This window comes from Rhinolophus sinicus, chromosome 8 (assembly GCF_057876585.1).
Source record: "Rhinolophus sinicus isolate RSI-liver-muscle chromosome 8, RSI-T2T, whole genome shotgun sequence".
Lineage (NCBI taxonomy): Eukaryota > Metazoa > Chordata > Mammalia > Chiroptera > Rhinolophidae > Rhinolophus > Rhinolophus sinicus.
In genome coordinates this window covers 38,195,385-38,222,599 of record NC_142508.1, presented here as the reverse complement: position 1 = coordinate 38,222,599, position 27,215 = coordinate 38,195,385, and the positions used below count along the sequence as shown (strand labels likewise).

General features: G+C 54.3%; 3 protein-coding genes across 6 annotated transcripts; 2 read left to right on the top strand and 1 right to left on the bottom strand.

The window, feature by feature from the left end:
• The first annotated feature begins 1,455 nt into the window (after positions 1-1,455).
• LIN7B (lin-7 cell polarity scaffold B) lies at positions 1,456-4,978 on the top strand. Its single transcript, XM_019741685.2, has 6 exons — positions 1,456-1,553; positions 1,968-2,086; positions 2,363-2,434; positions 3,081-3,290; positions 4,352-4,515; positions 4,869-4,978. Exons 1-6 carry the CDS (start codon positions 1,517-1,519, stop codon positions 4,888-4,890), a joined length of 624 nt encoding a protein of 207 aa, XP_019597244.1. The 5' UTR covers positions 1,456-1,516; the 3' UTR covers positions 4,891-4,978.
• C8H19orf73 (chromosome 8 C19orf73 homolog) lies at positions 4,915-10,325 on the bottom strand. Its single transcript, XM_074315876.1, is given in 5 exon segments — positions 4,915-5,271; positions 5,273-5,431; positions 5,433-5,636; positions 6,752-6,929; positions 10,303-10,325. Coding segments are annotated over 5 exon segments (921 nt in total).
• Positions 5,883-27,213, top strand: PPFIA3 (PPFI scaffold protein A3). 4 transcript variants are annotated; one of them, XM_019741515.3, is made up of 30 exons: positions 5,883-6,220; positions 10,309-10,563; positions 10,819-10,920; positions 11,307-11,471; positions 11,836-11,910; positions 12,417-12,491; positions 12,812-13,033; positions 14,059-14,205; positions 14,298-14,432; positions 14,825-14,908; positions 15,061-15,192; positions 15,652-15,714; positions 15,874-15,953; positions 16,243-16,387; positions 16,938-17,125; positions 18,273-18,495; positions 19,134-19,297; positions 19,426-19,553; positions 20,302-20,395; positions 20,581-20,662; positions 21,366-21,566; positions 22,838-22,900; positions 23,061-23,087; positions 24,178-24,353; positions 24,775-24,872; positions 25,120-25,295; positions 25,384-25,452; positions 25,677-25,848; positions 26,276-26,347; positions 26,433-27,213. In XM_019741515.3, the coding sequence occupies exons 2-29, from the start codon at positions 10,324-10,326 to the stop codon at positions 26,332-26,334; spliced, it is 3,585 nt and encodes a 1,194-aa protein (XP_019597074.1). In that variant the 5' UTR covers positions 5,883-6,220; positions 10,309-10,323; the 3' UTR covers positions 26,335-26,347; positions 26,433-27,213. The 4 variants fall into 4 exon arrangements, with proteins under 4 accessions (XP_019597074.1, XP_074172222.1, XP_088656175.1 ...); XM_074316121.2 differs by having other exon boundaries at positions 6,026-6,220; positions 16,932-17,125; XM_088800049.1 differs by lacking the exon at positions 23,061-23,087 and having other exon boundaries at positions 6,088-6,220.
• The last annotated feature ends 2 nt before the right edge of the window (positions 27,214-27,215 follow it).

Below are 27,215 nucleotides of genomic sequence, written 5' to 3'. Positions count from 1 at the left end.
AAACATCTATTAAGTTGCCTCTTGCAGTGAGAATTAGGATGGGTTGGTGCTTTTCAATATTAGCTCTTCTGTATTTGACTTTGTTTTTAACTCTAGGTCATTTTTTTATTAAAATAGGAAAAGAAATACTATGAAGGAGGGAGGGATACACAAATTTACCAATTTCGTCTGACTTTGCAGAAGCCCCTTTCTTGGACTCCATACTCCCATCCAGTCCAGGGTGGGGTAACAGCCAGATTTCATAGTCTTGTCCACATTTCCTACATTTCTTGGGCCTCTAGAACATCTGATACCCCTGCCCACTTTCTTTTTAAAAACACTCTCTTATGGTTTCTCACCTGATTTCCTCATCCTTTTCTGGCCATTCTTTGTCCTCTTCCCGGTTTTCACATGTTAGGAGTTTTGAGGACTCAGCTTTAGTTCCTCTTCGTTCTGTGTAGCCTCTTTGTCCCCAGCATTCTTCTCCACTCCTATGGTTTTATTCACCACCTTTGTCCAAATTCTCAAAAGTGCTTGGGGGCCTCGGATCCTTTACGAGGCTCCTCAAATTTGGAATGTCCATTATCGGTCGTCCAGCATAGAACATCTTAGCAAAAGTCCCACAAGCACCTTAATACCCTCTTCTCCTCCACCTCTCAGTCCTCATATACAGTTGATCAGATGTCCACACATTTTCACATCTGTCCACCTGTCCATGCCTTTGCCCTGGTCTCAGCCATCATGGTACACTTGGATAGCCTCATGACTGGTCCCCTGTCTCCACTGTTGTTCTTATCCAATCCCGTTGCCACACGGTGGCCACAGTGACCTTCAGATACACATGTGAATATCACACTTTACTCTTTGGAATTACAATGAAGTCCAAAATCCTCAACGTGCCAATTCACAAGTCTATGCATAAATTGTATCCTGCCCACCGTTTCACCATCATAAACCAATCCTTACTCTGCCGTCCAGCCATGTGGGTTCTTTCTGCCTGGAAAGTGACCCGCTCCCCACCTCCTGATGATCTTACCTCCAAGGACTCTATGTCAATGTCCCTCTTAGATCATCACCTCCCCTCTCCCAATTCTGATCACAGTCGTAGTTGGTCGTCTACTTCCCCTCCACCATAGCCTAAGCTCCGTGAAGGCAGTGGGCTTCTCTCTCCTGCTCACTATCGTGTCCATCGTCTTGGGCCCAGATATTTAACGTACATTTGTCCAATGAACGTAGAAAAAAAGGGATAATAGAGGAGACAGACAGACGAGTGTGGCGCGCAGGACAGACAGACTGAGATGGAAGGTGGTGCAGACAGAGGCCACAATAGGAGGGATTGCAAACAGGACACACCGATGGGGGATGAGGGTAGGGCAGCCAGACAGGAGCGGCATAAGATGCAGCAGCTGCAGCGCCAGGAGCAGAGCTCACGCTGGGCCGCGCAGGAGGCGTCCGTCGTTTGGGGCGTGGCCTCGAGCAGCCCCGCCCTCTTCGCCAGAGACCCGGCGGGCGGGCGGCTCGCAGCTGTGGCGCCGACATGGCTGCGCTGGTGGAGCCGCTGGGGCTGGAGCGGGGTAAGCGCGCCACCCGGCCGCGGCCTGCGTCTCTGACCCCGATCCTTGCCCCTATCCGGGCAAAGCCTGGGAGGTGGGCGGGCGGACCCGGCGGGGGTGGGCGGGGCGTGGCGCCGCAAGTCGGGCTGTCTGGGTGTGGGAGGGTCCGTGGGCGAACCGGCCTGGGAGGGGGCGCCCGCTGCACACCCTTGCCTGGGTGTGTATGGGAATCCCCGGGATGCAGGGCGTCCGGCCGGCCTCATTCTCTCTTGCCACCGGCAATTCTGCGGGTGTTCGATGGGGACTCGGTTGTCCTTCCGGAGATCTGCGTGCAACCTTACTCGCCCTTACTCGGTCTCTGGCCGCATCTCTTGGTGATTATTTGCGTCTTGGTGTGTCTGACTCTGTGTCTACGAACCCGCCCCTGCCCCGCAGACGTGTCCCGGGCGGTGGAGCTCCTCGAGCGGCTCCAGCGCAGCGGGGAACTGCCCCCGCAGAAGCTGCAGGCCCTCCAGCGCGTCCTGCAGAGCCGCTTCTGTTCTGCCATCCGGGAGGTGAGCACATCGCGGCGCCGGAGCACTAGCCAGCAGCCTCTGTCCTCCTCCTGGTCACCCCGAGCCCGGGGACTACGCCTCCCAGCAGTGCCGGGGGCGGCCCGCCTTGGGGTGCTCGCGCGTCAGCTCCGGGGTTCTTTGGGAGTTGTAGTTTCCTCGGGCCCCGAGTACCCCGGGCAGGACGCATCCTTGGGTGGGAGGGTCTGCGCGCCTGGACTCCTGTGTTGAAGGAAGGAGGGGGCTGACGGCTCCCTGATGCCGCTGCGTCCTTACCAGGTGTATGAGCAGCTCTATGACACGCTGGATATCACCGGCAGCGCGGAGATCCGAGCACATGCCACAGCCAAGGTAGGCGTCCCCCAACCCATCGTTCTTGGTATCCAGTGAACTGCGTGGTCTAGCTCAGGGTCTTCCTAATGTCATTCTTGATTCCTCCTTCATGATTTTTGCCAAATCTTTGTACCACCCTTACTATTACTTATTTAAAATTTATTTTAAGTAATCTCACATTTTAACTTAAATATCATACAAAGAAAGGTATCTACAAAAGCAACTACAAATTGAAACTACTAGTACCACATGCCTGACTAGAAGATAACCTTAAACACCTATACAATGAAAACAGGGAAATAGCAGTAAACACTGATATCTGATTAAACTATAGATGCTATTTCTTGCTGCTTCCTGGAGGCTCTCAGATCATTCCAAGCCTTGTTTTTCTGTTAAAAAGTGAGATTGGCAACTGTTGAGTAGTTGAGACACACTCACACCAAATGGAGTCTTTCTCTTTGACATGTCTGAACCATCCAAAGTGAACCAAAAGGGACATATGGTCACTATGGAGTGACCTTGTGTTGAACTGTGGCAGGCATGTCATACTTGGGGAAAGAAGTAGATCTCGCCTCAGTCGCTTTCTCCCTGGCTGTATCCTCCACCCCAGTGCACATGCCCACCATGGAGGGGCCCTCACCTCCTGACACTTTCTGTCTCCCAGGCCACAGTGGCTGCCTTCACGGCCAGTGAGGGCCATGCACATCCCAGGGTAGTGGAGCTGCCCAAGACAGACGAGGGCCTGGGCTTCAACATCATGGGGGGCAAGGAGCAGAACTCGCCCATCTACATCTCCCGGGTCATTCCTGGAGGTGTGGCTGACCGCCATGGAGGCCTCAAGCGTGGGGACCAGCTGCTGTCGGTGAATGGTGTGGTGAGTTGGAGGCTGAGGCAGGGCTGGGGTCATAGTTTGTCCCTGTTTTTGACATTTATTCAATGCACACTGATTGAGCACTGCCTCTTTATCCAACCCTCTGCTGGGCACTGCTGCAGACTCTGAGAAAAGTTGGCCTCAGCTCTTACCTTTAAGAACTCCCTCTCTGATGAGGGAGATGGACCCTGAGTGAAATATTCCTAATTCAGGGAGATAATAATTAGGAAGCACAAAGCATTGTGAGAGCCTGTAGCACCAGACCAGGGTAGATGAAGGAAGTTTTTACAGAGGAAAGAACATTTTAGTTGGGTTTTGAAGGGTGAATAAGAGTTCTCCAGGCATATAGGGTGGAGAAAGGTGTTATTTGGCTGAGGGTGTTGTAGGTAAGATCTGTGACAGTCCTCTGAAATGAAAGAAAAGGGCTCGGTTTTGATGGACTGGGGCATGCAGTTAAAATCACTGGTTGGAGTAGATGGAGGCACAACTAGGTGGGTGGCTGGGTCCAGCCTTGCAGTGCCTGAGTGCCAGCCTGAGAAGCTGGGACTTTGTCTCAAGGGTTCTGGGGAACCATGGGAGGATTGTGAATAGGAAAGGGATAGGCTCAGCTTGAAAGTTTAGAAAGACCCCTTTGGGACTCTGTGGGGTATGGATTGAGGGGAGAGACGGGAAGCCAGAAGGCCAGGCAGGAAGCTATAGTGAGAATCCACTGGGGAGAGGCTGAGTCCTAAGCTGGGGCCAGGGTGATAGGGACAAAGAAGAGGGAGTCAGGTCAGGAGGGATGGAGCTGGGGATTAATGGACTGTGGGGAGTGAGGGGATAAAAATGGACCTGGACATCTGGCTCAATGACTGAGGGCATATGGGGCTTGTCCCTAACATGGGCAACCTAAAAGCTTTGTGGGGAGGACACTCAGCCAAGAGTTAGTGACTCTTCCATGAAGACATGAGGTTTTGGCACCTTAGGCCTGGTACCAAGTCTCCAACGGTTGGTCCCATTTCTGGGGTGGGTGCTGGGTGAGGACAGTGGGCCCCAGGCCCAGCTGTCTGTGTACCACCCCACAGAGCGTTGAGGGTGAGCAGCACGAGAAGGCCGTGGAGCTGCTGAAGGCGGCCCAAGGCTCGGTGAAGCTGGTGGTGCGTTACACACCTCGTGTGCTGGAGGAGATGGAGGCCCGCTTTGAGAAGATGCGCTCAGCCCGCCGGCGCCAGCAGCACCAGAGCTACTCGTGAGCCCTTTGCCACCATTTCCTTGGGGCCTCCACTTATCCCCCCGACTCCCAGACCAGGCCAATGATTCCTGGAAACTTGAATGCCACCCCTAGCCATGGCTCCTCTACCTGGGACTCTGACCCTTGACCCCTGACCCCTGACCCAGGCTCTCACCCCATGCTGGTCTGGCTAAAACTCCTGATGATGACTCAGCTGACTGCCATTCCAAGATCTGGAAACTACTCTTTCTGGAACCCCTCAACCCACTTACCCAGGCCCTTGGCTCTGGAACCCCAGTCCTGGCTCTCTCCAATGCCTCCCCAGGTCCCCTCTCCTGAGCCTGGCTCCCCTCTCTTCACCCTCCTTGCAGGTCCTTGGAGTCTCGAGGCTGAAACCACAGATCTGGACCCTCCCACTCACCCCCTCCCCTGTACAGTATTTATTGTCACCGGCTCCTTATTTAAAGATCTTTGACCCTCACTGAGTGTCTGTGTGTCTGTCCTGCATCCTGGCGTTTGAAGGTCTTGAGATGTGGGGGAGGGAGAGAAACTGATGTTGAAACCAGGCCCTGAAGAAGCCCTTTCAGAAGGAGAACAGAGGTACTTTCCCCCAGGTCTGAAGGCGGAGGCTGGTGGCTTCCTAGGGATAAGTCCAAGGCTCTGACCTAGTCTGGGTCTGAGTGCGAGGTCAGAACTGAAGACAACGCCCCCTACCCTTAAGAGAGTCTGAGGGTGGAGGCCAAGACCCTTCTTCTGTAGTTGGTCCACTCACAAGTCCTGAAACGCTGCGTGAGCCACTGGGCCTCCTCTGTGTGGGCGGGGCGGAGCGAACCATTAGCCTTGTCCGCCGGGGGAGCCTGGCAGGCTGTACTATCGTCTATGTGGGAGGCGGGGGTGGGGATGCCGCGTGCAGTTCTCGAGGCCGGCGCAGGGTGTGCAGAATAAGGTGCACTCGCCGACCCGGCATTCACCTCACCTTCTAACCCAAGCGCGCGCCTCCGGGAGTCGCCCCACCTTAAAATACAACGTTTACTCCCACCTCGCCGCCCGCCCAGCCCTCCTGTCTCCGGCGGCGCGAAGGCCGGCGCGCGCCACCGCCGGCAACCGGGGTCGCGACTCGCGTTCCACGCCGCGCGGCCCTAGCTCCAGGTGACATCATCCCCCTGCCGGGCTCCGCCTCCCGCCCCAACCGCCTCACGCTGCTCGCCTATTGGCCGACACGTCTTAAGCCCCTCCTCTCTCTCTCCGCCCGCGCTACCCCTCCCGGCCCGTGCGGAGGCGGGGTTTACTGCCGGCCGGCACCGACGCTGCCTCCCATTGGCCACTAAGAGCCGTCTGTCAGTCTCCTTTTAAAGGGGCCACGACGGCCGGGGAGCTGTGGGGGGGAGGGAGGAGGAAATTTTTTTGGGGGGAAGGTGGGATTTGGGGGCGCTGGTGGGCACCCCTGGATCTGGCGGCTGCGGCCTCGTGGGGGAAGGCTGAACGGTGACAGGGGTAGGGGGCTGTTTTAGGGGGTAGAGGGCTGTGAGACCGTGAAGGGGAGGGGGTCCCCAGCGCCCAAGCCGGAGCAAGAGACGCGGAGCCCGCGCGAGCGGCGGAGACAGGGCTCCGGAGCTACAGATCCGGGCCCCGGCCGCCGCCAGGGGCCCCGCCCGGTCCCCCCACCCCACCCCACGTCCCTCCTGCAGCCCAGCTCCGCCCGCAGCCGCCGCGGACCAGGCAGGTAAGAGCCCGGCCCGGCCTGCCTGGCAGCGCCCACCCCGGGGACCCCCTCGCCGAGTTTTCCCCACATCTCGGAGATCCTAGGTTCCCTTCTTCATCCCGGGGGCCTCAGAGCCCAGATTTCACAACCCAACCCCAGAGAGTCAGGCGTGCCCATCCCGGCTCTCAGAGTCCCAAGCCGAACCCTAGAATCCCAGGCGTACTGCCGCCTTGCGCCTCTTCCAGGGCCCAGGAGCCTGGATTTCAGTTCAACCCTGGGAACCCCCCTGGACCTAGATCCTCCTCCTCAGCCCAGTCCCGGGAGCTCCAGACACCCGCCGCGGCTGTGTCACACTCCCTCGGCGAGGGCTAGCCATCCCCCGTCGCGTCCGCATAGTCCCCCATTCGCGCACCCCGTCTCTCCATCTTCAGCTCTCTGGCTTGAGCAGCCGGCCGCGTCCCTCAGTCCAGGCCGGCTCCGCGGCCGCCCTGGACACAGGCCGGCTCTGGAGCTGTCCATGGTCAGCGTACTCGGCAGCCTCGCTTCCCCCACCTCCTGCTGCCGCCACAGGAGAGGGGGCGCCGGCGGCGCGGGGATCCCCCCCGCAGCGCCTTTGACCCGGGGATACCCGGGCCCTTGCCGACCTGAGTGCCTGGGCCTTAGGGTCCTGCTGGCCGGGCTCTCAGCCTCCTCCTCAGCACCCCAGGTTTCCCGGGACCCCAGCACCTTCCTGAGGAGTCAGGGCTTCTGAATGTTCCTGCTCGGTCCACCTTAGGGACCTTGGCATCAGGGGATCCAGATTCTCAGCCTTTGCCCCCTTTAGAGTTCAACAGCCCCTGTGCCCCTCAGACAAATATACCCAGCTTCCTAGGACCCCAGCATCTGCCCCGTTAGGGATTCAGGCGCCATGACTCTCTCCCTTTCAGGGACTCAGGATGCAATTCTTAATGCAATTCTTTGGCATCTGCCCGCCCTCCCCCCTGGAGACCTAAATACCTTGTCCCCAGTCCTGAATCCCCTCAGGCACCCAGGCGTTCAGATCCCAGCTTCTGTACTGGCCACCATCCTTTACCGAGGCCATATGCTCCAGCTTTCCTTCCCAACCCCCTGTCCTTTACCTCCCCAAGGATTCAGGAGTCCAGGCCCCCAGTTCTGCCCTCCCCCCACTCACATATCTAGTTCCTCAGCTCTTAATCTTAGGAACCCAGGTCGCAACAGCCTCACAATCTCTCCATCAACTTGACATCTCCGGTGGCCTTGACAAACCCGTTTCATCCCTATTTCATCTCAGCTTGCTGGGCTCCCTGCGACTCTATTCTCTCCCCTCAGACCCAGCTTCTTGAGATCTTTCCAGCACCTCATTGCCTTCTGAGGCCCATATCGTGATGTCCCAACCTCTGAATACACTCTCTCAGGCTTGAGCCAAACATACATGCCTTCCTCAAAATGTATTCTGTGACCTAGGCTCATTAGATGACCTAGAATGTACCCACTATCTTCCACATTTCCGGTTAAACATTGTCCTTACAATGCTCCACATTCTAGATTCTTTCTAGATCCTGAAACACTCTCAGTCAACATCTCTGTTCTGTCTTCACCCAAGGCATGTTTGAAGTTCTAGGTTAGATGGTAAATTCTAGGCATGTCTTTCCCCAAATGAATTCAAATATCTAGCTAATCCCCCCCGCAAGCCAAATTCAAATCCTACCATCTTCTCAGATATGTTCCCAAGTTTTAGAAACCAGTCCTTGCTTATTGTCTGCTAAATTTTCGTTTTAGGTGTGTTCTAGGTTCCAGCCACATCCTCGTCATTGTTCTAGATTCCATTCTCTTCCCAGGGACATTCCAAGTTCTAGAATGTGTATCTTCCAATTATGTGCTGTAGTCTTTCTCCAAATTGTGCTATCAATTCTAGAATACACTTTCCCACTTTAGGTTCCATTCAGTTCTACAGTCTTAAATCTAGAGGATTCCCATTGAAGTGTTCTACCTTACAACTTCCTTCCTCAGGTTCTAGACCCTAGGCCCATCCATTCCCACTTTCTCTGCCCATCTTTTCCTTAGGGTGATGTTAGTTTAGAACTTGTCCCCTGGTGGACTGTGTGCTTCCTCCTCCATCTGCCATTTGAGCATTCTAAGCATGCTCTAAGCTCTCTGCTCTTCTGGAGTCTTCAGCCTAGAAATGTCCTCATTTCCAGAATACCCCACCTCGCCTTTGCCAGCTCAGTCCTTACAACAGTAAATGTTCAATTCCCAGCATGCATCTTTCTGCATCTTCCCCCAGGCATGTCTAAGTTCCAGGCAAACTCCTTGGTACTTTCTAGGTTTTTCTTCGCCTCCAAGGCATGTTTTGAATTCTAGAGAACATCTTCTGCATTCTGAGTTCTAACATTATCTAGACACATGATTAAACCAAAAATGCAATGTTTGCTATATTCTGTGTTATATTTTCATCTGTAGTAGGTTCTGAGTTCTAGATTGTCTCCTGACTTGGCTCATTGAGCATTTCATTAGATATGTTCTTAAATATAATTCTGGGGTCACCCAGATGCTCTTTAAGTTATTGATTGTTCTTGGCTGGTTCAATGTTCCAGACCTGGGTTCTAGAATATGCCCTATGTGCAGCTTTTACCCCAAGCACATTGTAAATGTGGAAGCATATGTCCTTTTTCCACTCTGTACTGTCTACATGCCAGTGGCTTTGTAGATTTTTGCCCTGCCTTGTTGTTTTGTTTCCTTCTCAGTGAATTTAAAGTTCTAGAGCAGCCTCCCTAAAGATCCTGTGTTGCATCTCCTGAGTAGGTTCTGGGTTTTAGATACAATGCTGTTGTGGGACCTACGGCTGGCCTGCTCTCATAAACATTTTCCTGAATCTGGCCTCTGAGTGTTAGGATTCAGGTATCTAGATTCCCAAATGCACCTGTTCAAAGACCCAAGGGACACAGCTGCTTCCTCTCCCAGGTCCCAGGGCCCTCAGTCCCCTCCTCTCCTCACAGGAGTCCAAGGCTCCAGTCCCAGGCTCTGGACACAGTCCACACATTGGGTGGGGCTGGGAATTATCTACTCTCAGAACCGGTTATGCTGCTGCCAGAAGGGAGAGACGGAAAGGGGAGAACAGCGTGAAAGTCCCTCCTGCTTTCGGCTGGGCCAGCTGGACCCGTCTGACTTGATGTGTGCAAGGGAGTGGCTCAGAGCACCTCACTTCATCTCTGCCCATAGCTCGTGTACGCAGACTCCTGGGTCCTGGAGTCCTGGACTCCTGGGTTCTGGGACAGGAAAAGTCTGAAGTCTGGGATTTCTAGGTCTACAGTTGGAGGTTGAAAGCCCAGACTCATGTCCCCGGGGGAGGCAGGAGTGTGGTCTCGAGACTCCTGGGATTGGGAAGGAGGGGGCTGGAGGCTCAGACTCCTGAGTCTGGGAGAAGAAGGGGACTCCAGGACCTAGAATTCTGTGACCCGAGGAAGGAGGGAACTGGATCCTCTTGGACACCTGGGTCATAGGAGATAGCTAATATGCCCTGATCTGGCCACACTTCCCTCCACCCCCTGCAAGTGGAGTGGGTCTTTAGATTCTTCTGGAACTGAGGTCCAGATGAGAAATGGAAGGAGGGAGGAGATGGGCTGGAGAGCAGGTAACCGCGTGCCAGTGACCTAATTCCGTAATCCCAGTCCTGTGTCCTCCTGTAGTCATGGTTCTCCGCTGGGGCTCAGTTTTCTCATTCATGCAGTGGGTTGAGGGGGATTCTCAGCAGGGCCAAAACAGGTAGAGACTAATTTTTCCACATTCACTCAGGCAATGCCTGGATCACCCGGTTTCGGTTTCTTGGACTAGGCTGGGCCTAGATTTGTTGCCAGTGCCTCATGGAGTCTGACCTCGGTTTCCCCAAATGCTCTCACACAGGTAGCGAGGCCTAGTTTCCTGAGAGCAAAGGGTTTCAGTTTATCCTGCGCCATGATCAGAATGGACAGGCCTTAGTTTCATCTGCGCAATGCCTGGGTGGACCTGCTTCAGTTTCCTCTATGTAGTATCACAGTGGTCGTGCCGCATTTTCTCTGCCTGTCCCTTGACAAGGCCAGTCTCTGTTCCCTGCCCCTTCCCCGCACCTGCAGGCCAGCACCGCCGCCATGATGTGCGAGGTGATGCCCACCATCAGCGAGGATGGCCGGCGGGGCTCTGCGCTGGGCCCGGACGAAACGGGCGGCGAGCTGGAGCGCCTCATGGTCACGATGCTCACGGAGCGCGAGCGCCTGCTGGAGACGCTGCGCGAGGCGCAGGATGGGCTGGCTACAGCGCAGCTGCGGCTGCGCGAGCTGGGCCACGAGAAGGACTCGCTGCAGCGCCAGCTCAGCATCGCGCTGCCCCAGGTCTGGGCGGGGCCGGGCCGGGGCGGGGCCTGCAGCAGGCGGGGTCTCGACAAGAGGGCATTTCGGAGGGGCAGGACTTGGCGTGGAAGGGCGGAGTCGGGGAGGCTGGCTTTGCCGATGAGGGGCGGGGTCTGAGCTGCTAGAAGGGGCGGGGTTTAGTTGAGAGGGCGGGCCTTCAAACTCCCAGTCCTGGGCAGTGAGGGAGATAGGGGGAGGATTGACATGATTGTCCCTATCCTGTTCACATCTGGACAGGAGTTTGCGGCTCTGACGAAGGAGCTGAATTTATGTCGGGAGCAGCTGCTGGAGCGGGAGGAAGAGATTGCAGAGCTGAAAGCGGAGAGGAACAACACGCGGGTGAGGGGTGTTGGGGTCGGGGCCTAAGTGGGCTGGGCGGGGCCTCAGGTGATGCAGCCTGATCCATCTTTTTTCCGCATCTCACCTTCGTGTCTTCTCCTCTTTGTCCCCACTTCTTGGTTGATCCCTTCTGGTCTCCTCCTTCCTTCATGTCCTCTTCCCTCTCTCCTCCATAACGGTCTCTTTTTCTGTACCACTCTACTCCTTCCTTGACCCCGCTGGTACCTCTGATATCCCTGTTTTCTTGACCTGTTTTGCTCTTTACCCTTTGCTTGGCTCCCCCTCTTTCTCCATGTGTCCGCCCCTCCTGTCGGAACCACCTTTTTCTTCTACCCTGCTTCTCTTCCCTTGCCTCTTTTCTTTGGCCTGGCGCCCTATTTCTGTAGCTTCTCTTGGAACACCTGGAGTGTCTGGTGTCCAGGCACGAGAGGTCACTACGCATGACTGTGGTGAAACGCCAGGCCCAGTCCCCAGGCGGGGTCTCTTCCGAGGTGGAGGTGCTCAAGGCTCTAAAGTCCCTCTTCGAGCACCACAAGGCCCTGGATGAGAAGGTATGAGAATGGAAGAGCCTGGGTGAAGAATGGAAACCCGTGGGTTGCTGGGGCTGTCCCGAATTGGAGAGATTCTGGCTGTGATTGGTTGGGGATGTCCTAAGTGGGAAGAATGTTGCCTGTGATTGACTGGAACAGGCTATGCAGACTGGGACTTTACTGGTTGATAATGGAAAAATGAACTAGGTTGAGGGCTACAAGTGGGTGCGGCAGCTTTGGTAGCAGGTTGGGGCTGCATATCCGTTATGGACAGAGGAATTCTAACGTTGCACTATCAGGCCCTTCCAAGAGTGTTCTGCATCATTGTCAGCTGTCCTAGATTGGATTTGATCTCCATCTCATTCCTGTTTTGCCCCATTCCCAGGTCCGGGAGCGGCTGCGGATGGCACTGGAGCGGGTGGCAGTGCTAGAGGAGGAGTTGGAGCTGAGCAACCAGGAGGTGGGACATGGCCAAGAAAGGGAGGGAGGGTCTAAGGAGTTCCCAATGAGGTGGAGCTGATTTGGGGTTCCAGAATCTGTTGGAGGCAGAACTAGAGCAAAAGGCCAATAGAGTTGGACTATGGAAAGAACCAATGGGGTTCCTAAGGAGGAACTCACTGGGCAGGGCCAAGAGGAGAACTGCCCATTGAAAGTGAGTTTAAAGTGAGAACCATGGGCTGGGGATAACAGAAAGAACCCACTCCGAAGGAAATGGTTGGATGGGGAAAGTCAGGATAGAAGAAGACATCTCCACCAGGAGGCTAAGTGCAAGAGTAAGGCTGGACACCCTCCCTGTTAGGCAGGTAAGGAGAGATATAAGGAGAGCACAGGGTCTAAGGGTAGACTGTAGGGTGGGGGTGGCCCCAGCAGGACTGGAAGTGTCTATGACCTCTCCTTAGAGCGTTGGTGCCAATGGGAAATAGAACTAATTTTCCTTTTGTCCTGATATCCCTTTTCCATTCCCAGACTCTGAGCCTTCGAGAGCAGCTGTCTAGGCGCCGGTCAGGGCTGGAGGAGCCTGGCAAGGATGGGGACGGACAGGTAAGAAGTGAAAGTCCTTTGTTCCCCTTGCTCTTCATTGATCCCCATCCTTGTGACCTCCACTCAGCCCTCTAACTTTGTGATGGTCATTTTAATGTTTGATATTATCCTCACTGACCCTAGAATATCTGAACTCCTAAGACCTTACTGGCCTTTGACCTTTGATTCAGGTCCCTGGCTAACTTCTGTGACCTCCATGACCCTTACTGATCTGTGATTCACTCTCCACCCCCATCAACTTTCTCCTTGCATTCCCTCTATACCTCTGTGTTTACCCATTCTGTGTTCTGTCCCTTCCTTCCCCACTGTCTCCACTCCAGACCCTTGCCAATGGTCTGGGTCCTGGCGGGGATTCTAACCGGCGCACAGCGGAACTGGAGGAGGCCCTGGAGCGGCAGCGTGCAGAGGTGTGCCAGCTGCGGGAGCGCCTGGCGGTGTTGTGCCGCCAGATGAGCCAGCTGGAGGAGGAGCTGGGCACCGCCCACCGTGAGCTGGGTAAGGCGGAGGAAGCTAACGCCAAGCTCCAGCGCGACCTCAAGGAGGTGAGGCCAGGGTCCCTAGTGGGCTGCTGTCGGTACCCCTCTGCCCTGATCCTCCCCTGCCCCTTTGGCCAAAGTCACAGAGCTCATGAATGGTGGAACCTGGATTTAGTCCACAAACTATAGATTCTTCTCCTCTTTGAGCCTGTTTCCTCACCTGTAAAATGGGACTTGTGATCTTTGTCAGAGGGTGGCATGTGGCACATACATGGTAGGCATTCAGTAAGTGATCGTAGTTATGTTATCATTGAGAAATCCCCTTGTGCCTCTAAATTGAATTCCTTTGTCTGCATTTCAACCCATCCTGGTTTAGGCCCCTTGATCCTAACTCCCATGTCCCAGGGGCTGCTGGGAAATGTAGGGCATGGATTCTCAAAGGCCCTGGATGAGACAAAAGAGTGAGTACTTTAGTTCTCATCATTTAGTGAGCTCTAGGGCCTTCACCTCACATTTTAAGCCTGAATGGCTCTGGGGTCTGTTGGGAAATGTGCTCCACCACCACAAGGGCTCCCAAGCTTCCATCTCCCATGAGACCCTGTAGCACCTTCTCTGGGGTTCTAAGCCTGTGCTACCCTAGGGGATCTTGGGAGATGTTGCCTTCCAGATGGAAGGGACCTTTGTTTCCCATGAGACCCTAGGACATTTGCTCTGTGATTCTAAGCCTCCGCCAGAAGTTGCTGAAAAATCTAAGGCCTGGATTTTTGAGGCAAGTGGTTCAAGAAGAGCGGAGACTTCCCATCCCACAAGCCTTAAGTCATCCATGTGGGGAGAATCTAAGCCAATACTAACCTAGAAGCTCATGAGAGGTGTAGTACCACTATCTTAACTCTTAGGTGGAAGGGAACCTAACGTTGCTTGGCTATTGCTGGGAGCTCTTGGCAGGTGTGGTTCCGCCATTCTGATGCCTGTATGGCAGGGGACTTCAATTCCCAGGATACCCTGGGGTGCCTGATTTGGGGTTCTAAGCCTAGGCTACCCCCAGGCCTTCTGGGAGCTGTAGTGCATGCTGCCCTTTGCCACCTCTGCAGGCCCTGGCGCAGCGGGAGGACATGGAAGAGAGGATTACGACACTGGAAAAGCGCTACTTGAGTGCCCAGCGTGAGGCCACGTCTCTGCACGACGCCAACGACAAGCTGGAGAACGAGTTGGCCAGCAAGGAGTCTCTGTACCGGCAGGTGGGGGCATAGCTGTGGAGGGACGATGGGGGTTGAGGTCTTGGCTTGCGTGACCTAGCTACTTCCCTCCCCCTGTCTCTGTCCTCCCCTAGAGTGAAGAGAAGAGCCGTCAGCTGGCCGAGTGGCTGGACGACGCCAAGCAGAAGCTGCAGCAGACACTGCAAAAAGCAGAGACTTTGCCTGAGATAGAGGCGCAGCTGGCCCAGCGCGTGGCGGCGCTCAATAAGGTGAGGGGATGCCTGGAGTCCCTGTGAGGGGACGGAGCCTGGAGGAGGCGGGGCCTTGAAGCTGATCTGCAGTTTGGGTTTTGGGTAAAAAGGCGGGACCTGGAGTCTAGGGAAGGGATAGGAGTTGGAATGGGGGCCGAATCTGGAGGTTGGGCGTGGGTACGTTTTCTAGTTTGGACTGAAAGGATGAGTGGTCTGAAATATGAACTGACAAAGGGACAGGACCTGTAGATGGGCAGGGCCTGAGTCATAAATGCAGGGTATGGAGTCCTGTGGGAAAGGAGCCTGGAGCTCTGGGGTCAGGCCTAACACCCAGTCTTGGAGGAGGTGGGATTGGAGTCTGATTGGAACCTAGTGGGGCAAAGTCAGATATCGTGGGTTCCATTTCTTAGGCTGAGGAACGTCATGGGAATTTTGAGGAGCGGCTTCGGCAGTTGGAGGCCCAGCTGGAGGAGAAGAACCAGGAGCTGCAGCGGGTGAGGGGACGGAAGACTGCAATGAGGGCGGGGCTTTGAGACTGTGGGAGGAACTTAGATGAGGGGCTGGGCTGGGGGTGGGAGCTTAGAGCAAGGGCGGCGGTCTGGGCCAGGTGGGCTTCAGTACCCCTGACACCCTGTCCTTTGGGCAGGCCCGGCAGCGGGAAAAAATGAACGATGACCACAATAAGCGGCTGTCTGAGACAGTGGACAAACTGCTGAGCGAGTCCAATGAACGGTTACAGCTCCATCTCAAGGAGCGCATGGGGGCGCTAGAGGAGAAGGTGCGCCCCAACCCAGGACTCCAATTGAGAACCCGGCATCTTGAACTACCTCTTGTCCGAATCCCGGGGCCCCAGATCTTTTCCCCAGATCCATTATCTGAGATCTCCCCAAACCTGGGTATCCTGAATTCAATGGACTTCTCTGCTCTATTGCAGGGACCACTCTTTGACCTAATCTAAATACCCCAAGAACTGAATTCTGGGGCACTCATACCCTGAGCTCTTGGCTTTTCTCCAAGCCTCTAACCCTATGGATCCTCAAACTGAATCCTCTGATTATACAGGATGCAGAATTCTGGGGCTCCCAGGGACTTCCCTTCCCTACTGCATCTTTGGCCCCACAACCCTCATGACCTCCAGCTCACCCTTCAAGCCCTCCTCATTCCCCCTGGGGTCGCAGGCCCCCAGAGTATGTCCCATTCAGGCTTCCCCCACTCACTGCACCCCTGTTCCCCACAGAACTCACTGAGTGAGGAAATTGCTAACATGAAGAAGCTTCAGGACGAGCTGCTCCTCAACAAAGTAGGGAGGGGCCTGGAGGGAAGAGTGTGGAAGGGAGGGGCCTTGAGGGGAGGACCAGGGAAATGGAGCAGGCATTGCTGGGGTTGGAATCAGCCTGGCTGGGAGGGGCTCGTTCCTTTGGGCAGATTCTGACCTGACACCTCCAATACCCTCCCACAGGAGCAGCTCTTGGCGGAGATGGAGCGAATGCAGATGGAGATCGACCAGCTGCGGGGGAGGCCACCATCCTCCTACTCCAGGTGGCAATAACTTTCCTGCCCCATCTTTGCTCATGGACCTCCTTGGCCAAGCTCATCCTTTCTGATCCCCTGGTCTCCCTCACACCCAATCTCTGTCTCCCTGAGACTTCCCCTGATTTCTCTTATTTTTGATCCCTGACTTCACGACCTGACCCCAGATCCTTTTTCCTGACTTTTGACTTTAGATCCCTCTCCTAGTCTCCTGACTCCAGGCCCTTCCCCATGACCCCTTACCTCTGTTTCCTTTTCCTGACCCCTTGGTCTCTGACTGCCCTCTCCATGCCCACAGGTCTCTCCCTGGCAGTGCCCTGGAGCTCCGTTACTCCCAGGCACCTACATTACCTTCTGGCGCCCACCTGGATCCCTATGGGGCTGGCAGTGGCCGGGCAGGCAAAAGAAGCCGCTGGTCAGGGGTTAAGGATGAGCCCTCCAAGGTCAGCAGCCACTTCTGGGGCCTGGACTGGGCAGGGATTGGGAGGGCAACAGTGGGAAATGGGATCTAATATTCAGGGCTCTGGAAGGGGGCTGGGTTGAGAAGAGGGTCTTCTGGACCCATGCTGTCTTGTCTCCTTCTCCCACGACTCCATCATCCCCACTGCCTGGATGTCTCTTCATGTGAAAATCCTGCTGCCTGGTGAGAACCTTAGAGGAATGATAGGGTGGGGAGAGGGATGGGGTCTCGGGGATGGCGGGCAGGGTGTGGAATCCTAAAACAGGTGAAGTGAAGAAAGGAAGTGGACTAGGTAAAAGGAAACAGTGAAATCAGGGGAGGTGGTGGGGTCATGGGTAAGGGTGTGGTCAAGAAAATGGACCCATCAAGAGAGAAAACTGAGAGGGAAGAAAGTGGAGGCTGGATCACATGGTTAGTGTCAGGGGACATAGGCAGGGTCATGGAGGGTGGGCAAGGCCAACAGAGTTGAAGGAAGACCCAGGGCCTACCTCGGCTCCTGCCCACTGTGTCTCTCTGTCTCCACACAGAGACAGGAGTGGGAGCGATCTGCCCCTGCGGGGTCCATGCCACCCCCATTTCCTGGGGAACTGGATGGTTCAGATGAGGAGGAGACAGAGGGGATGTTTGGGGCTGAGCTGCTCTCCCCCAGTGGGCAGGCCGACGTACAGACACTGGCCATCATGCTTCAGGAGCAGCTGGAAGCCATCAACAAGGAGATCAAGTGAGCGCTGTCCCAGTCCTGCTCCGCTGCCCCGCCTGAGCAGATCCCACAGCTCTGAAGCGTGATCTGAAGGCCAGAGCCCATCTCCACTCCCACCATCCTCAAGGAATTCTCCCAACCCAACACTCCAGTGAATACTGGATACTCCCTCCAGTATCCAGGAATCCCCCAGGATACACCCAGAAGTCTCCTATGTGATATATATATATATATATATATATATGTATATATGTATATATGTATGTATATATGTATATGTATATGTATATGTATATATATATATGATATATGTGATATATATATATCCCCCAGTCAGTACTTAGAATTTCCCAATATAGCAAAGATTGTACCCCCAAATACAAAAATTCTCAACCCAATATATCAAGAATCCTCCAGTACACCATTGATCTCATGACTTCATACAGCCAGTACCCAGAGAGTCCCAGTATCCCAAGAATTTCAATACAACACAAGCTCCTCATCCCAAAACAACAAGAATCTTACCCTAACACATCAAGAACCACAACTCTCTATACCAAGAATTTCTACTTAATATAACCGGAATCCTCAGTTTATAAGAATCCCCCATCACATATCATTCCACCCTGATTCCCCAGCAACTGTCCTATTTAGCAATTCTCTAATAACACTCTCCAAGGGCCCCAGCAAATACACCAACATGACCACTACCTTCCACTCAAACTTGTTCTGACTTGAGGCATCAACTCTCATGTATCAAATAACTCCAAGATTTTTCCAAACCCTAGGTTGACCTCAGAATCCCTGATCTCATCTTGATCTTATTACAACATTGCTTCTTGCCATCCTCCTTGGAACTTGACCTCTTGCCCATAGTGATCCCTTTATGATTTTCCAGAACCACTTGGTTATCATCAGGGTCACCCTGATACCAACCCTGATCATCCTCCCTTATCCCTCCATGAACTCCTGAGCCTATCATGACCCCTTGACTCCCCCTTGAACTTGTGAAGCCGTTGTGAATCCACCAAGGCCCTCTAACCTCATTATGCCTTCCCCAGAATTCTTTTTTGCCTCACCATGCTTTCTGGCCCATTGGGATTGCCAGACTCCCGCTCCCATTGTCTGCATCAGTCATCTCACCCAATCTCCCCCTTTCTCTTCTCAGGCTAATCCAAGAGGAGAAGGAGACAACAGAACAAAGGGCAGAAGAGCTGGAGAGCCGGGTGTCTGGCTCTGGCTTGGACTCGCTGGGCCGCTACCGCAGTAGCTGCTCACTACCCCCCTCCCTCACCACTTCTACCCTAGCCAGCCCATCCCCTCCCAGCTCCGGCCACTCAACACCCCGTCTGGCACCTCCTAGCCCTGCCCGTGAGGGCACCGACAAAGCTGTGAGTGTTCTGAAGTCTTCGCTTGGTGGGATGGGTATGATGTCAGAAATGGCTCCCCAACAAACAGCGACAATAACCTCTCACACCAGTGGTTTTCAAAACCAACCTTACCTTTCCCTAAAAGTTCCAATTCAAAGGGCAAACTGGGTTCTTGAACCCTAACTTGTACTTTAGTTGTATTTGGTTAATTTTCACCTATTTTACGCATTAAGTTTCTGCATAGGATTCTTTTTTTTTTTTAATGTTTCTGTGACTGAACATACATTTGAGAACTACCATTAGATCCTCAGAATTGACCTTTGAGGAAGGCATAAGAGATATTAGCCCTATTTTATTGCCCTAAGCCCAAGTTATCCTGCTTCCAGAACCTGTAACCTATTAACTTCCCTTGAGGCTGTGCAAATCCCACTCCTGACACCATAAGCTAACATACTATAAATATGGGCTTGTCAAGCTCCAGTGGGACTGCATGGGGGCTTTGTTTCTGCAGCTCACCCCCATTTGATCTAGGCTATCTTCAGAAATGGTGCCCCAAACCAGGGGCATCTTGGACACCCCCAGTAGATATCCCAAATAATGAAGAGCCCCCAACATGACTCCTCCAACTCAATCCAGCCTCTCTACCTCTCTGTCCCCAGAATCATGTCCCCAAGGAGGAATCCGGGGCTCCACGAGGGGAGGGGCCAGCCATCCCAGGAGACACCCCACCTCCCACTCCCCGCTCTGCCCGACTTGAGAGAATGACCCAAGCCTTGGCACTGCAAGCGGGATCCCTGGAAGATGGGGGCCCCCCACGGGGAAGGTCAGAAGAAACAAAGGATGGGATAGGGACAGGCTTGCTTGGGAGGATGAAATGGGCATGAAAAAGGAGGTGGGATGAGAAGGGGCATCCCAGATGGGGTCTGCTCTCACTCTGTCCTGCTCACTCAGTGAGGGTACCCCAGATTCCCTACACAAAGCCCCCAAGAAGAAGAGCATCAAGTCATCCATAGGCCGTCTCTTTGGCAAGAAGGAGAAGGGGCGAATGGGACCACCAGGCCGGGACAGCTCTTCTCTGGGTGAGTACCCTGATTCTAACCCTTCCTTTCCTCCCTTCCTTCCTTCCTCCCTTCCTTCCTTCCTTCCTTCCTTCCTTCCTTCCTTCCTTCCTTCCTTCCTTTTTTCTTCTTTACATATTCACTTGACATTCATCCATGTCTTCATTCATTTGGTAATTCATTTAGAACGTGAAAGAGACAGGACTTGGTAGAGGAAGAGGGGAGGAGGAGGAACAAGGAAAGGGCCCTCTGAGGTCTGCCTGAGTGACTGGTGGCATAAATCAATTTCTTATTTCGTTTACTTTTTTTTTTTAACTGAGAAAGAGAGAGGCACATCTGGTGTGCTGGAGCCTGCTTGTACTGGCTCATGAAAGCTAATAGTTAAATTTTCAGGAATTTTGTGAACTGTTTGACATCACATTGGTAGCTTGAAATTCACATGGTGGGATTATTTATACCACGGAAATTGGCAAATGCTACAAATCAGAGAATCTCCTCTCTACCCAGGGAGCCAGTTACACATTTACCAGCACACCACTGCCATCTTGACAAGGCCAGCCCAGTGAATCCTCTATTTTTGAGGTGTCTCCAATTTACTGTATGGGAGGTGACATTGGCCCTTGTCTGGCTTTATCACTTCCTCTCTGTTTCCTCATTTATTACTCCCTAGGGGCCTCTGCTTTCCTAGCATCCTTCTCATGACCCCCAGCATGAAAGATTCTGCCTCCCCCTTGAGATTCTCCCAATTTTTGCCCCTCCCCGCCTCTAGCTGGAACACCCTCAGATGAGATGTTGGCCACTGACCCTCTGGGGCTAGCAAAGCTGACAGGCCCAGGAGACAAGGACCGAAGGAACAAGAGGAAGTGAGTGTGGGGATGGGGAGAGGGGGGAGGACTTACAGAGGTTCACATGCATTTTTTTAAACCTTCTGCCACATTTTCTACATTCATAAAAAGTGCTGTGGGAGGGGCTTGTAGTGAAGGGGGCCATCCAGTAGGGCTGGGTGTCTCTACCCCTGAGAGTTCCTGCCCTGGCTCCTTCTCCCCAGGCATGAACTTCTGGAAGAGGCCTGCCGCCAGGGCCTGCCCTTTGCTGCCTGGGATGGCCCCACCGTGGTCTCCTGGCTGGAGGTACTGGGGCCCAGCAATGCCCTGACTCTTGATCCCCAACCCCTGTGACAGTCCACTATTAAAGCTGCCTGGGTCTACCCAGCACCATCCTCCTAACCCAGATGTGAGGGTGTGTGTGGGGGGGTGAGGCCCTGAGAAAGGTAAGGCTTCCTGTTGATCTTCCTGTTCTTTCCCCTTCTCCCCCTGGCCATACCCTCCGGTTCTGGTCTCTTGTCTCTCTGTGTCTTCCCATATCTCTCTCTCTGGGGTTCTGTCTCTATTTTTATGCCTCTTTCCCCATCTCCATGTTTTTGTCATTGCCCATATTTCTTCGCATGTCTCTGGGTCTTCCCATATCTCTCTCCCAATATCTTTTGCTCCTTCTCTCCCCATGTCTATCTCTCATCTCTGTGTGTCTCTCCTCATCTATATCTCTCCCCACCCCTCTCTTTCCCTTTTGACTCTGGCATTACCCTTCTCCGACTCTCTTCTTTTGTCTCCCTACATGCCCTCTGACTCTCATAACTCTTTGACTTGCCCTATCTGTTTCTGCTTACTGTGAACTTTCCATGTCTCTTTCTCCCCCCTTGCCTTTCCCCATCTCTCTGCCTTCATCTCTCTCTTTCTTTCTGTCTCTCTCCATCTCTCTGGTTTCTCCTCTGATATTGTCTCTGTCTCTCCTCTGCCTCTGGCTGTCTCTCTCCCGTTCCCTTCCCTGGTCCAGCTGTGGGTAGGCATGCCTGCGTGGTATGTGGCTGCCTGCCGGGCCAATGTCAAGAGTGGTGCCATCATGGCCAACTTGTCAGACACAGAGATCCAGCGCGAGATCGGTATCAGCAACCCGCTGCACCGGCTCAAGCTGCGCCTTGCCATCCAGGAGATGGTCTCACTCACCTCACCCTCAGCTCCAGCCTCTTCCCGCACGGTGAGTATCCAGCGGCCAATCTCAGCCCTGGCTGCCTCAAGGCCCCACCTCTTATCTTCAGACTAACCAATCCTAGCCTGCTTACTCCGGCTAAGTCCCATAAATTTACTCCCCATAAGTCAACTGGATTATCTGGGGGGTCTCTCCTCAGGTCTCCCTGCTCCCCTGTACCCCGATTCCTCAATCTGTCTTACACATTGCAGCCAGATGGACTGTACCAGGAGAAAAAGCCAAATTCGTATGGTTCCCTTCAAGTCCCTTAATGAGGAGCCCACACCTTCCTTCTTCCCCGACTGGGCTCCTTAGCACCTGCTGCTCCCTTTACCTGGATCACCCCTCCCTATGTTTTTCCCGAGACTGGCTCCTTCCCATCCTTGAGGTCTCAGCTCAAATGTCATCACCTCCAAGAGGCCTCCCTAACTCAAAAGCTAAACTAATCACCCATCCATCACCCCAGTACATTAATACCTAATTTTCCCCATAGCATTTACTGCTTTCTAATATTTTATCCTTCCCTTCCATACAGAAAATTATGTGTACCACCCTCAATTCAGCAATTATTAACTCTTTGCCATACTTGCTGTTTATGTGTAGGATTTTTTGTGCCTGAAGCACCTCAATATAATTTGTGGACATCATAATAAATTAGTCCAAAAAATTACTTCAGCAAGCATCCCCTAAAAATAAGAACGTAGCCACCACACCCTTATCATACCTAAGACATTAACATTATTGTTAATTTCATCTACTATTCAGTTTATACTCAAATTTCCCTTTGCGTATCCCAGACCCTACAACTGTGCCTCGTACTCAGGAGGTGCTATATAAATGCTCGAATCAATGTATGATTCCTAACTTGTGGGGTTGCTGGAAGCAGGTGCTTAATAAATGTGAATACACGTCCCCCTCCCCTCAAACATTTTCCCCATTGCTGTATCTGCCACCTCACTGAATCCTCACTCGGTAAGTCTGTGTGAGATCCGAGAGGTGACATCATTGACACAGGGCCACACGGCAAAATGCCCAGAAGGGCCTCAATTCAAACTTGAACTTGTTCAACTCCCAAAGCCCATGTTCTGGTATACAGCCGGTTTTCAATAATGATCATTCCTTTTCTCTGTCACTGCCTGGCCCAAGCAGTGACCGGCCTTTCTGAGCCAGAAAGCAGTATGTGTATAAATGTACATGGCCTGGGCCTCTAGGAGCATGACCCTCTAGCCCTCCATCCAGAAGCCCTCTATCACCCTCCATAACACCCCCGGGTCCTTCAGTCCACAGGAAACGTGTGGATGACACATGAAGAAATGGAGTCCCTAACGGCCACGACTAAGCCCGTGAGTGCCCCCTGCTGGCAGTCTTGGGGGTGGTACTAACTCTCCCTGCGGTGGGCCGTGGGGCGAGTCTGGCTGTCTGTCCGTGTGTTCGTCCCTCCAGCCGTCCTCCGCCTGCCCCATAACCCACCCCTTCTCTCCCCTCTTCCCACTAACGGGTCAGGAGACCAAGGAGATCAGCTGGGAGCAGGTAGGGGCGCGGGGCGGGACGTGGGCGCATGAACAGGCTATGCACGCTGCATGGACGCCCTTCCTTCTCCGAGCCCCGCCCCTACCCTCGCTGGAGCATTCCATCATTATCGCGGGGGCGGGGGGAGGGCGCTGCGCGGAGCTCGGCTCTGGACTGTCTCACTGTGGTTTGGTGGGGTTGGTGTAGAAGCCGGGTGGTTCCATTGTTAGCGTGGTGCACGGGCCATCCCATTATCGTGGGTTGCTGGGACTCCAGTTGTTCCGTTGCTATAACTAAAGGGAGACGCTGAGGACTGGTTTCCGTCTGAATTAGGGGGAACTGGCGCTGTTCCAGTATATTGGGCAAAGGAGAAAACATTTGGGGAGGGGGACAGCACATCAGGGTGAGAAGTCAGGAAGGAGGAGCTACATACACTGTTCTCAGGAAGGGGAGGCGTGAACTCACCTGAGGTGGAAAAACTGTATTGGACTGGGGTCTTTGTTTCTAAGCAGGGGGAGGTATGGATTTTTTCCTTATGTTAAAGGCAGTGAAGGACTTTGGGCTGATCCAGAATGTTGTCCTGGACCAGATACAACATTAGACTAGTATTTTCCAGACAGTGCAGGAGTGATGGATGGATCCATTAACCTTTGTTGTGAGGAGAGCTATGTTGGAAGAATCCATTGTCCTCACTTGTGGGAGTTGTAATGTTGGACTGATCTGTTCTGAGTGGGGACAATGCTAGATGAGTGCTTCTCAAACGTTAATGTACAGTTCAAGTCACCCGGGGGAGCTTGTGAAAATGCAGATTCTGACTCAGCAGCCTGGGTTGGGGTCTGAGATTCTGCAATTCCAGCAGATTCCCAGGTGATGGTGATGCTGTGGTCCCAAGAACCACACTTTGAGTAGATAAGGGTCTATTGTTTCATTATGAAGGAGTAGGAAACAACTTTGCATTAGTCCACTGTCCTGAGCAGAGATTGGCTATGGTCTGGGCCAGGGGATGGAAAAAGAACAAACTTGGGTTGGGTGGGTTGGACTGTTCCCTTTCATACATACATGGGAAGGGGTCAGAGGGCCTGACCCTTCCCCCACCTGCCCATGGCCCCAGATCCTGGCATATGGCGACATGAACCACGAGTGGGTGGGAAACGACTGGCTGCCCAGCCTGGGGCTCCCCCAATACCGCAGTTACTTCATGGAGTCGCTGGTGGATGCCCGCATGTTAGATCATCTTAACAAGAAGGAGCTCCGGGGCCAACTCAAGATGGTGGACAGCTTCCACAGGTGGGGGCTGCCTGGCCAATGGGACAGTCCCACTCCTAGAGAGTCTTTGGCCAATGGGACTGGTAATGGGAAATTCCTTGGACACTCTTTAGCCCTTTAGCTTGATTCTCAGGAAATCTTGACTCCTGTGCCCCTCCCAGCAATTAGATGGTCCACTAGGAAAAGTCCAAATCCTGAGACAGCTTGGCTAGTTGACTCCACACCCTTTCCAGGTTAACCAATAGGAACTGCCTGTTGATCTACCCCAACTCCCGGGAAGGTCAGCAATCACTAGAACTGACCCAGTGGAACAACTCTCTGACCTCTCCCAGAAGAGCACAGTCAATGGGGAGGGCCTGATAGGAATGGGGAGGACCCAATAGGAGCAGCAGTCATGCGGTTGTGAAGGCTCATCTGTGACTCCACTTCCCCTGCTGCTCAGGGTGAGTCTGCATTATGGGATCATGTGCCTGAAAAGGCTCAACTATGACCGGAAAGACTTGGAGCGGAGGCGGGAAGAAAGTCAGACCCAGATCCGCGGTGAGTAGAAAAGCGTGAGTCCTTCTGGGAGCCAAGTGGAGGGGTCTGGGGCCTAAGAGTCTGGGCCAGCAGGATAGGGCTGGAGAAGGGGTGATTAGGAGAGGGAGGTAAGTCCAGGGAAGAAGAGCGCTACCATAAACGATGGGGTGGAGCCAGCATAGGGGGCATAGCCAGGAAAGAGGAAAAGGGGGTGGAGGTATGGGCTAAACTGGACAGGCCTGCAGCTGAGGCACCCTTCTGTCTCCAGACGTGATGGTGTGGTCCAATGAGCGAGTCATGGGCTGGGTGTCTGGACTCGGCCTGAAGGAATTCGCCACAAACCTCACGGAAAGCGGGGTGCACGGGGCGCTGCTGGCCCTGGACGAGACCTTTGACTACTCCGACCTGGCCTTGCTCCTGCAGATCCCCACGCAGAATGCACAGGTAAGTTGCCGCTCGGCCCGAGGGGATACTGGGCATCCCCACCTCGCAGACTGTACGCTGCAACCCCTCTCCCACCTCTCCTCCCCAGGCCCGGCAGCTCCTGGAAAAGGAATTTAGTAACCTCATCTCCTTGGGCACAGACAGGCGGCTGGACGAGGTGGGCGCAGCAGCAGCTCTGGAGGCTCCGCTCCTAGCTGTATCTCAAGAGTCGGAGCTGAAGGGGTGGAGCTTGAGTTTGCCGCCAGTCGTGGTTGGAGGCGGGGCCAGGATGGGGGCGGGATTAAAGGAGAGACGAGATACGGGGAGGGGTGGAGTCAAAGGAAGGGGCGGAAACAGAACAGGACCCTAGTCCCTCACTGGCTGCCCGGCCCATGTACCTAGGACAGCGCCAAGTCCTTCAGCCGCTCCCCATCCTGGCGGAAGATGTTCCGAGAGAAGGACCTCCGAGGCGTAACCCCCGACTCAGCTGAGATGTTGCCCCCCAACTTTCGTTCGGCCGCAGCAGGGGCCCTGGGCTCGCCGGGGCTCCCTCTTCGCAAGCTGCAGCCGGAAGGTGGGCGCCTCCCCAAAGCGGCAGCCCTTCCTCCTTTTCCCTTCCTTGGGGTGGGAAAAGGATCAACTCAATATTCCAAAAGCCTCTCCGGGTTCTGAAATGGCCTAATCCTTTCTCCCAAACCCATGACAGATGGGCTGCTCCCATACGCCAACTCTCCTTAAGGTGTGGAATGGACTAAACCCGTACCCCCTTTCCAGGGTGGGAAATGAACTCGCCCAGTGTCACTTAGGCACCTTGGATGAATCCAAGGCTGCGGGTAAGGGAGGGAAAAAACGGCATGGAGTCATGCTGTTGTTGTCATCTCGGAAGGGGAAATCCAAGGAAGGACGCTAGGAGTTGAGGATCAGAGAAACCCTGGAGGGGACTGCGAGCGCGCGCGCGCGCGTGTGTGTGCAGGCTAAACAGCTGCTTGCTCTCCCTCCAGGCCAGACTTCTGGGAGTTCCCGGGCAGACGGCGTTTCGGTCCGGACCTATTCGTGCTAGTGCAGGCTTCCAGGTGAGGGCTGTACTGGGAGATCTTGGGGGTTGGGGGCGGCACAATGGATCTTCACTGCTCCACGTACTACCCCGCGTCAATGCAGGTGACCTCATTCGGATGGAAGAATCTTCCAGGGGCTGGGCTGTTCCCCCTCCTGCCCAGAGTGTGGTCTCGCCGGGGAGAGCGGGCGGGGGAGCTCGCGCCACGGACTGGACCATCTGTACAGACTAGCGGGGAGTGCGCGTTCCCGCCTCACAAAAGGACTGGGCCTGGACCAAACCACATGAACTGGACCGAGAGGGGGAAAGAAGAGGGCAGGAAGAAATCCCGCCCCAAACTTCCGCCTTCCTTATCTCTACTTTGTAATTTATTGACCAATTTCCGATGAGAGATGGGTGCCCATTCCCCCGTGGGAAGGGGGCGGGGCTTCCCTCCAGGGCCGCATGCGAGGGGAGGCTGCCCTCTCCCCTTTCTCCTCCCCAGTCGCGGGGTCCAAGTCTTCCTTCTTCGTCCGAAAGGAGGGGGGGACTCGCTGCTACAAGCCTCGCCCCCTGTGCCACTCAGTCCCACCCCGCCGCGTCGGGACGCGGGTGCTGGGAGTCAGCTGTGGGCGGGGTCCCTTCTCCCTCCCGAGTGTCTCGTGTCCCCAGGGCCCCTCCGCCCCCCGTGCTGTGGCTGTGTCCGTGCCCCGGGGTTAGGGGGCGCAGAGATGCTCTCCCTGCGGCTCCGGGGTTTGCATGGGAGAATCCTCTTTCCACGATGCCACTGGGCGACGTGGCGTGAGGGGAGGGAGGACGGTGGGAGAACCTTTTCCCCCGTCTCGGTCAGCCTCCCTGCCCCAGGCGTCACTCAGTGATCACGGGTAAAGAGAACTGTTTCAAAAAGC